The 12274-nt window shown below is 42.2% G+C and overlaps 1 protein-coding gene across 1 annotated transcript in view; it reads right to left on the reverse strand.

The window, feature by feature from the left end:
* The window catches only part of AK3 (adenylate kinase 3), a 320922-nt gene that overhangs the window by 67366 nt on the left and 241282 nt on the right, over window positions 1-12274 (reverse strand). The window contains exon 3 of the mRNA XM_044061089.1: window positions 4885-5057. Coding sequence (XP_043917024.1) covers window positions 4885-5057 — 173 coding nt within the window. The remainder of the gene's footprint in view (window positions 1-4884; window positions 5058-12274) is intronic.

Genomic DNA, 12274 nt, shown 5'->3' on the forward strand with positions numbered 1-12274 from the left:
ATGCACACACACACACTTATAGATGTATATACAGCATGCATCTACTTCTGCTTACTAAAATCCCATTTCATCGAATTTCATAATAACGAGACAAAGCTACTGAAGATGTAGTTTCATGAACACCTGGATCACCATAAAAACTCCAGGAAATGAACCACTTGTTCAACAACACTTCAACAGCAAACCGAAGCAAATCAAACCCACCCGTGTGGGGGCTTTACCCCCCCCCATACCCCCTTTAACTAAATATACCAACTCCGAGATTACACTAAAGTGGAGAAAAGGGCAAAGTTAACCATGGTGACCAAGTGGTTTACTTCCTGGAGTTATTTTACATGATCCAGGTGTTCGTGAAACTCCATCTTCAGCAACTTTGTTTCGACGTTACGAAGTTCAACAAAGTGGGATTTCAGTTAAGTATAAGTTGCTCTATATACATATCATACACACATTTATTTTACAGGGCATTAAGTAACAGTACGCTACAGTGTTATGGTTAACTGGTTAACTTATTACATTCTTAAGTGCCTCTAAATGCAGTACGTTTTACTGTTTTTCATTCATAGAAGGGCTTTTGACTTTTCCTTTCTAGTGTTTCTATTTTCCTGTGACTGTGTCTAAGATTAATTTTGTGAATTTACATGTATATTTAATTTATTTTAGTTGTATACTACATATTGATAACTTCATATCAGGATACACTTTTTTCCTCTCTCTAGGGTAAATCAGATATTTTGGCATGGATTTTTCTTGTTTCCAGGTAAATGTCACATTCTTATTTAACCCGTGCATATTATATGCCTATTGTTGCAAGGGTTTTTATTCAATTCTTGTTTTTTTCCTCTGATATACCAATATTTGGCGAGGCTTTGTCTGTCCACACTCGCTTGTATACAATCTTTTTTGCTGGCTTGTTTGATGCTCTCTTTGCTTACTGTACATTTTAGCTGCAGACACTACACATTCTTACTTTATATTCTGCACCTCATATAATCTAGTCATATTTGTATTTAACCATCTCTACATTCTCTCGCCTCCTAAGCAATAACTAAAATAGGTGCTTGATGAAACAATGAGCTTTCACAGAGATGGTTTATCATTCCACTAAGCAACAGGGATTTGAAAATAACAGAAGTTACACAAGTACCCCAGGACTCCTCATCCACAAGACATCTCACCTGTCTTTTACGATACCTACATGCCTTCGAGTGTAAAAAAACAAATGTGGCCTCCATGAAACCTAAAAGATGCAGAAGGATCCAGGTCTAAACACACCACTACCAGTTCACTCTGACTTGCCAAGGCCCTCTTAGCTGGCAAGAATGATAAATGAGGAGTGTCCAGCTCTGGCCCCAACGAAGCAGTTTTATACAATGACTCATGCAAGACTTCACAGTTTATGCAGAGTCCCCCCGTACATGCATCTACAAGACTGTCAAACCAATTATGCTACCAGTCTCCAAAAATTCTAGAGATGCATTCTGGTCTCTGAATGAAGCCTCTGTTTGGGGAAGGGCGGCTTGAGAACTCAAAGTCATGCTAATCCATGACCATACTGAGAAAATAGAGGTCCTTAGTAATGGCTCAAGCTAAAACAGACCCTAATAAGTACCATCACGCATGGACAGTCCAAGGCTGTTGTCAAGTCTGCAACTGGCAAAATGATGGTCATGGGCAACTTAGCAGGCATAATCGTGGGGTGTCAAAACTGCAAGATGTTTGGACAGCCTCCTCAATCTGCAAAGGGATACACCCTCCTTGGGAATTGGCCTGATCTGGAATCTCTAGAGTGGTCTGAGCCTCTTCCTCTTCTGAAGGTCATCTTCCAAGTCATGGGAGGTCTTCCCAAACATAAGCTCCCCTCAAAAAGGCAGCATCCCAGACATCCTACATGATGTCAATAATAAAAGGAGAACCATGTCATCCTCTGCAAACATACATCACAGGACGATGGCCTAATCATAGCATTAGTTCAATCAGAATTACAACAGGTCACATAACCCAACTGTAAAAATAGTGGTATGAGTCTTGACCACATCTTCCCTGATCCCAGAACCCCAAAACATTTAAAGTTTTTCCAATGTCTGATCTTTGGATGTGCCATGTCAAGGTGGAGTCTAGGAGTTTGAGCCCATTTCTATGATACAGTTCCCAATGCTTCAAGAGTCTCCTCACTAGATTTGCAGCCCCACATTCTCCATTATTCTAACTCTGTGACTGACACTATCTCAAGACACTTTTAAGGTTAACGACTTTACCTCTAATCTATACATCTTTTGCATTATAGCAAGAAAGCATAGAAATTCATAAAATTGTGACTTGCTGCATTACGCTTTAATGCAACCGAGTTCAAACAAATTGTTGTTCAATCACTCAAGCTTCAGTATTTTGAATGACTCCCTTTATCCACTATGGAGGACTGAAGCCTGGCTGGATGAGACCTAACTGAAATATCTGACCTCTGACATAGAAAATGAAAACATCTTCCTTCTCATCACTGTCCAGAGCTTTGGACTCTTATCAAGCAGTAAGAAGGAACTACCAGGTCTTTACAAGCCCATGCCGTCAGTATCCAAGCTTGGGAACTTCTCCATTTCAGAGGGATGCAGACTGTCCTATGATGAAACCTAGAGGTAGCTCTTAAAATCTTTTCTCTAGAGTACTGAGAAATGAGTATATTAGAAGTGTACACAGAAATGTGCTCCACAATACCACTGTATACCTCAATCTAAACAGGTAGCTTATCAAATGCTTAACAGCAGACGCCTTTGACTAGCTGACAGACTAGCTAACAGACCCATGGGGGTGGATTTGTCAATCATATCTAGAGAAGACATGGGACCAGAAAAACAGACCAGGGTGCCATACAGAACAGCTAAGAAGTTTATGGGCATGCCAGTCTCACAAAAAAGATTACAGAAGTAAGAATGGACTGCACAGGCAAAATATATATGGAAATAGTGGGAAAGATAAGCTGGCTGGTTTTCAACGCATGCACAAATGTCGACAATTTACTTGTAATTTATTAATTTGTTAGATAGTTAAATGAACTGGTCTATGCTGGTCCCTTTTAACCCCCAAAAAAAAAAAAAGGCAAGAAGATATACTATAATGAGCAGGTTAGAGAAGCCAATTAACTTTCCATGTTTCTAGGAGGTGGGAAGAAAGTGTAGCACCAGGAGAAAACCCACGCACACCACACAACAGAAAAGCATGCAAAACTCTACAGACAATGATCAGACATCAGAATTGAAAATCGATGGACTGTTTTAATACAGACTGGAAGGGTCTACAACTCCCCCGCTGGAGGCAGAGGATCTTAAAACAAACAGGCATGTACGCTTCCTCACAGGAAGGAACAGGCGTGCATGTCTACATGCAATTTTCCCAACAGAACCACGGTGTAGACTAAGGTCAAGTGGAGCTGCTATGTGCAAGAGGACAGGGCTTTGGGTGCATCACACTGAGAGGCACAGATGATAGGACATAAGCCTACTGCATACTTCCATCAGATATTTATGTACCAGACAGTGCAATCTCCCTATCACATGGCTGACAGCTGCTACTGCTGGTCCACCCGGCTATCTCCCTGGAGAATGAATGGATCATAGGGCTCTCATCACTGGGGGGAGAAATGAGTAAGGAAAAGCTAGATGGCCAAGTGAAAGGGTCAGACCAAAAAAGAAAAAACAAAAAAGCAGGTAATCTAAGCAGGATGAACACAGATGTCCACAGCAGGAGCAAGCACATGGAAGCATGTGCATGGTTTCCACAAGATGACACTAGACACTGTGCAATGAGAAATGGACACAGTTTAGTTATTTTCAGTTTGTTAGAAAGGAAAGTGAGTTGCTCAAATGAGTATCAAACAGTAGGTTAATATTTTCTATAACAGAATAAGATCATAACACGTAAATTACAACATACCATAGTTAATACACTACAAAATTGCACTTAACACAAAGGCATGCAACAGTAGCATTGTAATATTTAGAACTTGTATTTTTAATATACAGAAGGCGTTATATTCTGACTGGTATTAACAGTGCAATTGTTGTCACTGTCTCTAAGCAGTAGTAGTTATACAAGTTAGTATCTGAAGCAAGTACAGGCAGACTCCGCCAGCATACACAGCTTCAAAAAACAATCATAAAGCATCAAAAGTCGCTTCAGATCTTACTTCTGTTGGAAGATGACTCCTTAAAAAGCATGTTCCTTGAGGTCTGATTTACAGTAAGGTCTGATCAGAATTACGCCATCCAACTGGAGACCTTCTTAAGTATGTAAGGTGGTTTCCTGATAGAGTGCAGACGTTGGGAAAGGCACTGACCAAGCATTATAATTTTGAAAATGTGTACTGACCATCAGTGTTAAGCTGCTCTGTACAAAAAAATCACTGGGAGCCCATAAATAAGCCACAGCAATGAGTCAGCAGGCCACGAAGAAAAAAAAGATGACTACCCTAATTTGTGCAAACCTAGGAGCCGAGTTCAGGAACACACTCTTCAACCAAAGAATTAATGAATAAGGCAAGGACAAAAAAGTGAATCTCCAGGGTCAATGTCAGACAGGGAAATAAAAAATGCTTCAAATGCTTCATTATACACAAAAAAAAACTACTCATGCAAGTAGACAAACCAATCCTTATCTGACTTGTGCAATTTTTTTGTATAAAGTCATGCCACTGCCTTGTATTTGGTAAGGTACAGTTCTTGCTTCAATTGCCAACACAGGTTAAGCCAAGATAAGCTATATTACAAAAGCATTCAGAGTTAATTGCATTGTGTTTCACTGAAAACAAAACTTTGTAAAAATGCAGCAGGAAAAAAATAATCACTAAAGTTGTTGTTAAAAACAATTATGATTACATTATGTGAAACTTACAGGAATTTTGGGGGGATTAAAGTCTGTATTGTAGATTCTACCACTAGCCGGGTGGATCCAGCGAGCTGTAAGCCTTTGTTTGATAGTCTCAAAGGGCACGTTCAGGTTTAACACTGTGTCCACCTGATAAGCTTTATCAAGACTTGCAGCTTGAGTGACTGTTCTTGGAAAACCTTCAGAAAAACAGAACAAACACTCAGCAATGCATTTAGTCTAGTTAATAACAATATTTTATTTAAATTAATTTCCTCTATCCCTTATTCCTCTATCATCATCATATTAGCTCTGCTTCTAGTAATGAAAAGAGCTCGCCTTAATCCCTTTACTACTGACCATTTTTCAAGATGACTGCCCCAAAATTACTGACCATTTTTTACTTCTTTTGATCCCTGTATAAACAGCTTGCAAATGATTTAATGTATTCTAATGAAATTTTCAGGGGCTGCTACCAGAAAAATTAGATAACAGATTGAACTCTTAAACTAAGAGGAAATGCCGTCATGAATCTTGCTACATTACTTTTTACATTTTTATAATATATGTAAAGAATAAAACTAGCATTTTTAATGCATACTGGTGGGCATTTAGAAACATGCATAACATTAAATGAAATTGCACGATGGAGCAGTGATGCACACAGAAATGTAGTGCAATCATGCTACTGAGAAACAGTGCAACATTTGTTGTATACAAATGACCACAATCTCAAGCAAATGTGTGCATACATACAAATGAGACTCATTATGTGGCTGGGGAAATCAAATATAACAGTGATATTCAGAGACAAATACATCAAGCACTATGAGCCACAGTGCTCACAGACTAACTGCCAAGATGGCTTTATTGTTAAATACTTCATTTGTATCAATATGCTAGGAATGGCAACTGTTTTAGTTGAATGAAAATAAAGTCACTGAATGCTCAGTCCAAATGCACATGATGTCGCACTATCACCCTCCGCATCATAAAAGGGTGTCACTGGCAATATATACCATCACCTGCTGACTTTTCTCTGAACAGGTACACCAGATAAAAATTAGCAGGAGAGTGTCACCCATGCATGGAATCAAAGGTGGATGCACAGACTGCTTTATCCATGTGGACATGAAGGTTTGTGAAGTATTAACTTTCACACAGAGACATCACTAGCTACTCAGGTGCAAAATAAATCCTTAGGTTCATAGGTTCATACTAGGCCATCTGCCCTGGGGCAATTACAAGCCTAGCCCGATTCTGTATGGCTTACGCCACCCCTTGATTTGAGTATACTGTGCCTCTGTCTAATAGTGACAAGGGAGTAATCCCTGGGACAAACCTATGATCCCCCATCCACCTATCGAGATTCTTCTTGAAGAGATTCAGTGAGGTGCTCTGCCTCACATGAACTGGAATTCTATTCCAGAGTGAAGGGAGCCTCTGGGTTATGAACCTGTCCCTCCAGCAAGTTCTATTTATTTCTGTGCTGAGGTTCAAGTCCCTCGAGCGTGTGGCTCTAAGGGATTTAGATTTACTGAGGTGGAGCATGTCCATTAATTCTGGATTTGACATAGCTTTGTATGTCAGGCATAGATCGCCTCGAAGTAGGCGGTATGCAACTGAGTAGAGCTGGAGTTTTTTTAACAGAGCAGCATATGGCATCTATTTGAGACCCTTGATCCTCTTGGTGAGATACTTTTGGGGTCTTTCTAATTGCTGCAGGTGTCGGGTAAGGTACATCCCAAAAGGGGCATTGTATTCTATGATGGGCCCGATGAGGGATGAATAAACGGGCACGATTACCTCTCGATCTAGATGTGAAACCCTTCGTGATGAGGTGGGCTAGGTAGAAGGTATTTCTAACCACTTTGGCAATGTGTTTTCAAAGGAGAGATTGCTATCAACTTGGGTCCCCCAGGTCCCCAATAACTTTCTCTGTACTTAATGGGTTTCTGCCTATGTGGTAATTTGTGGGCACATTGTTTTTGCCAAAGGGTATGACTATACATTTTTTGGCATTTAGCTTTAAACCATGGCGCTGGCACCAGTTATCCATCTCTATGAGACCTTTTTGAAGGATGTTTGTGTCAGCTGGAGAGTCTATTATGGCGCCCAGTTTGCAGTTGTCTGTGAACTTGGTGAGCCATAGTCCTCCCACGTTTGCCTGTACCTCGGAAAAGTATACATCGAACAAGAGTGGTCCCAGGACAGAACCCTGTGGGATGCCACTTCTGACAGGTTTCGAGTCTGACATGGCTCCAGCAACTCTCACTCTCTGGGTTCTGTCTTTGAGCCAGTTTGCGACCCATCTTGTGACATAGGGGTTTATATTTAAGCTGGATAGCTTATCTATGATGCCAGAGTGGGGTATTGTGTTAAATGTCTTTGCAAGGTCCAGATAGGCTGTGTGGACTACCTTCCCTTCATCTATGGCTTTGGTGACTGTTTCGAAGAAGTCAACCAGGTTCAAAAGGCAGGATCTGCCCTTGACAAAGCCGAACTGGGTAGGATCTAGTGTCTAAGTCCCCAATGTCTGTTTATGAGCTCCATGATGATCCCCTCCATAGCCTTGCAGACTAAGCTAGTCAGGCTTATGGGGCGATAGTTTCCAGGGTCCATAGAGGCTCCACCTTTGTGGAGTGGGACCACTGTTGCTGTACGCCATTCTGTGGGCACATATCCTGCAGTGAGGCCGAGATTGTATAGCTGTTTTATTTGAGGGATTAGTTCCTCTTGGAGTTCATGTAGGACGCAACCTGGGACGCCATCTGGTCCCATGGAAGCAGTGATTTTTGCTTTGGAGAGGGCAACCTTCACCTGAGCATCAGAGATGTTTGGGAGGCAGCCCTCTGCCAGGATAGATACTTGCTCTTTTGGGGGGGGGGGGTGGAGAAGTTTGCACTGAAACTGTCTGCCAGGATATTGGCGATGTCTGTGGGTTCAGTATAATTTTAGTCGTTTAGAATCAATTCAGAACAAGTCTGGGAGTTGCTTCCCAGGTTCCTAACATAACTGAAAAAAGCCTTATGATGGTCTTTGGTGTCCTGTGCAATTTTTCTCTCAAAGCTGGCCTTGGAGGATTTTATGAGGGATCGTAATTTTTTGCTAGTACTGTTCAGAGATGCCTTCCCTATTAGGGATTTTGCTCTATCATGTAGTAGCTTCCTCCTTCTGTTGTACAGTTTATTTATGGCAGGGGTCCACCAGACTGGACGCCTGCCTTTGGATGATTGGGTCTTTGTTTTGTTTGGGATAGCATGATCCATGCATTCCTGGAGATGTCCGTAGAATGCGTTTATATAGGATTCTGCAGTTTGGGCCGTAGTTTCCACTGGCCCTGAGGCCTTGAAGGATTCCACTTCGGTTTTGAGAAGTGAGAAGTTCGCTTTTGAGAAGTTTTTCACTGTGGTTTTCTGGGCTGGGGTCGGGATGTGGACATCCAGTGAAATTAATTTATGGTCTGATCTTACCAATGAGGGATATACTTCTGGTGTGGAGCATAGAGTCCCCATGTTGGTAATGATCAGGTCTAGTATGTTGTCCCCTCTTGTGGGAGTGGTGACTAGTTGTTCCATAGCATTTGTTTATAATTTCCAGGAACCTTTGGGCTAAGGTGCTGGGGCTTGAGTAGTGCTCCCAGTCAAGGTTTGGGTAGTTGAAGTCGCCCAATATAATGGTGTTCGGAGAGATCTTCATGTTCTCCAATGTTTTCAGGAAAGCCGAGTGGGATTCCTGACTCAGAGGGTGGTCTGTAGGATGCTATAACTGAAAAGCAGTCTTGCCCACTGTTAGTTGCACATGGATAGTCTCAGATACTTCGTGCAATGCCACTAACCTGGAGGTGTGGATATCCTTGATAAATATGTAAACTCCCCCTCATTTTGTGGTTCAGTCCGGGTTTTGGGGGCGAAAAGCATATGAGGTATAGCCTGGTAGTGCTGGGGTGCTCTCTGGAGCCTTGAACCAGGTTTCTGTCACTGCACAGTTATCGATGTTCTCCATACTGAGGACAGCTTCGAGTGCGTGCATCTTGAGGTCAAGACTTCTGGCGTTAAGCAGCATTACCCTTTGTGCTGTCTATGGGGGTGGGTTTGACTTTTGAGCCTTGCCTAAAAAAGGCACTATGGGGGTGGCAAGAGCCTTTGCCAATATCCGAAAGCCCAGTGGTGACAGGTGCAAGCCGTCCCTAGCAAAGCAACATGGCTTGTCGAGCATGTCATCCCAGGCTGACACTGGATCCCCTTTGAATGTCACCAAAATTTTAGCCAATTGTTAAAATCGATCATTTTGTCTTTGTACTGTGGCATCATTCTAGGTGAGGGTAAGATGCTGCTCAAGGTCAGGGTCATACCAGCCTGGGCTACATGATCAGACAGCTCCTCTGTCTCTTTTTATGTAATCCAGGGAGGTATGTTTCAGGTCATTCACACCAGCATGTACAATGTCTGAGTCATATTTGTATTTGCTTTGGAGTGACTTGAGTGCTTGCGTTATGTGGCGGATCCTAGCACCCGACAGGCAGCTTACTGTGACCTTCTCTTTATTCAGCCGGACATCAGTGTGTCTGACAATAGAGTCACCTATTACAAGAGTATCAGGTGCGTGGTAGCGTTTGCTTGGATGTCTGCTTTGGAGGTCTCTGTTGCTTATGTAGATTTTTATTTAGAGCCCCCGAGTATGTTTTTGTGTATTTATGCGTTTGGTTCGCTGATGTGGTGGGACTATGTGATACTGGAATTGTGTTGTGTGAGGTTACCTTCTCCTCCTGACTGGTTACACCAGTTTTGAGATGAGAGAGCTCAGCCTCCAGTTTAGCTAAATAGTTGCATCTCTCACATATATTTGAACCTGTTTGGAAGAGGAGAGGGTTGTCCGTGTACATGAGACAGTTGTAACATTGCCTCAAAATTCCCAGATTCACCAGCTGGACTGGAGAGGAAACCATTGACTGACCTTTGGACATGCTAGAGTAATATAGGGAAAATCAATTTAAGACAGACCAAGAGAGGACAGGGTAATCGTAGAGAGTATAAGAGTAAGTAGTGCTTATGGTTTAATAGTGCTAACTTGTAGGATTACTTAATTGGACCAGTGAAGGGCCTTAGAATGAGAATATGGTGTTTAAATTGAGAGAGAGAGCAGTTCTAAAGGAAAAAGAGAAGAGCAGACTTTGTGGAGCCAGGAATACTTTAAACCCAATTAGGCGGCGCTGCCCGCTTCTGCGCTATGCACAAAAACGCGCAAAAACGCACAAAACAGGGTTTTAAGAAAGGAAGATGAAGGAGTTTGGAATTGACCCAAAATGGCCAATAAAACTACAGTTTCAAGTCAGTAACCACTCCCACAGGGGCAGGCAGGCTGCTCAATGTTTTTCACTGCCACTGAAACAGAGACTTCCCTTTAGCCCAAGCAAAAAATGGCCTCCAAGAAACTTAAACAGTTCAAGAACAGCAAGCCTGTAACTGAACTTTTTTAAATCTCAGAAAAGTGGGAAAAAAGCAAGATTTTTTTTGTTTTTTTCCAGAGATAGCAGAGGTTCACAAGTATCAACAAGTTATAAGTGCAGTAAATGACCCCAAACAAGAGTGCTAGGCCAAAGACAGATAAAATGCAAGTTTTGAGAAAAAAACGATTTTAAAAATAAGTGCAAACAGGAAATTCAGTAAACTGCTCTAGGTTGTGCTCTAAATACAGTTACTAATGCAGAAATCAAGTTTAACAAGCCAGAAAATGCTCAAAATAGGCGGCTATGCAGAAAAACTTAAAAAAATAAACATTTGCATCTGCATTAAAACTATAGCAAAGCAGTCAACTGCATGCAACAGATATAACAGGGAACTTGATGCCACACACAAAGCACTGAGTGCTTCAGCAAATGCAGACAGCATCAGCAATCATTTCTGAATGCCAGTATTACACATCACATGCGCTCTAATGCCCTTCAGACCTGACCACAAACACAATTTCAATGTTAAGAAATCATTAGAAGTATGCATGCCCTGTAGCAGTACAAAGGACAGCGATTCCTACTTGCATCATGGGTGCAACAATGGATGCTATTTAGATTACCAATGACCTCAGCATAACTGTCTGGTTAAGTCAGTATATACCAGGTCATACTACATGTGCTGCAGGCTGTCCTACAATCCATGCAGCTGCTGCAAATTCTCACGTAAATCATGTAGCACGATCGCCATCTGCACCATGGCGTATTCAGAGGTGGTCTGTGCCTGGATCACTGGCCTTCGCAACTGTTTCTTGATACCAAATATGATATCCAGGTTAGTGAAAAGCCTGACATCATGGCTGCTGCTGTAGCCACCAATATACCTCTCCCCTATGGCGGGTTATGCACACCTGAGGCAGCAGCTCTAACGGATGTCTTCTGTGGTAGCAACTCTTGTGTATGCTGTGTGGGGCTCAACTGACTGAATCTCAATCTTTAAACACAGGTGTTCCAAAGTCCAGCCAGTCCCTCCACTGTCACTTCTCATGTCGAGGATGTACTGCATGTCCTCCAATATTAGCACTACTGACAGTGCCACAATGTCATCTCACTGTGCCATATGCATATTGCAATCATTGTCAGACAAAGGTATCATGTTAACATCAGGCATGTGTCATTTTGCTGTGCTAAACCATCTACCAGTGGAACATTTGAAAGCATGAAGCTAACATAATTGTGACAATGCTGGAACATATGCCTCAGTCCCTTAGCCCATGGCACACATGCATGACAGTTCTGTGAATAGTACACGGATACACACATACATACTTTGTGCAGGGTGTTGCACCTACAGCCTTGACATGCCTGGAAACGTGCAGAGATGTTATGTTGTGATTAAAGTCCTTCTCATCTACTGGTTAGTGTACCTGCTATCCTGCTATTACTAACATGCTACATCTGCTACAAACACTCAAGCAATCACTACCTGCCCAGCTTCCAAAAACCAAGTCACCAACAGTTACAAGGGCTCACTCACCCACTCCAGACAGGGATACCAGAATTTTCTTTACGTCTTTGACCTACATCTATGTTGGCTGCCCACCTCCTGTGGTGGAACTTTCCCTGGTGATGTCTTTGCTTTGGTCTTGGCATGCAGTTTCACATAGGTGCCTCTGTGATGCACCTGTACTACAGTCAATATGGCCAACCAGAGCACTGATGTCCTGCAACACTCCCTGTCGCATCTAGTACTGGAAAGCATGGTCAGTTTTACTTTTATCCGGGATGCAGATGCCATGTGTGTGTATGGTTTGCAGTAACACTTCAGTGTGTGTGTCTATGACTGCCCCCAGCTGACCCCTATGTCTAAACAGCAGTAGGTCTGTGCACATGTTGTACTTCTCGTGTGTGTGTATAATATTTTATATATATCGGCCACTGTGTCCCCTATAGTATGTCTTGTACACT

The sequence above is a fragment of the Protopterus annectens genome, chromosome 2.part0 (genome assembly GCF_019279795.1).
Source record: "Protopterus annectens isolate FY-2018-M chromosome 2.part0, PAN1.0, whole genome shotgun sequence".
NCBI lineage: Eukaryota > Metazoa > Chordata > Ceratodontiformes > Protopteridae > Protopterus > Protopterus annectens.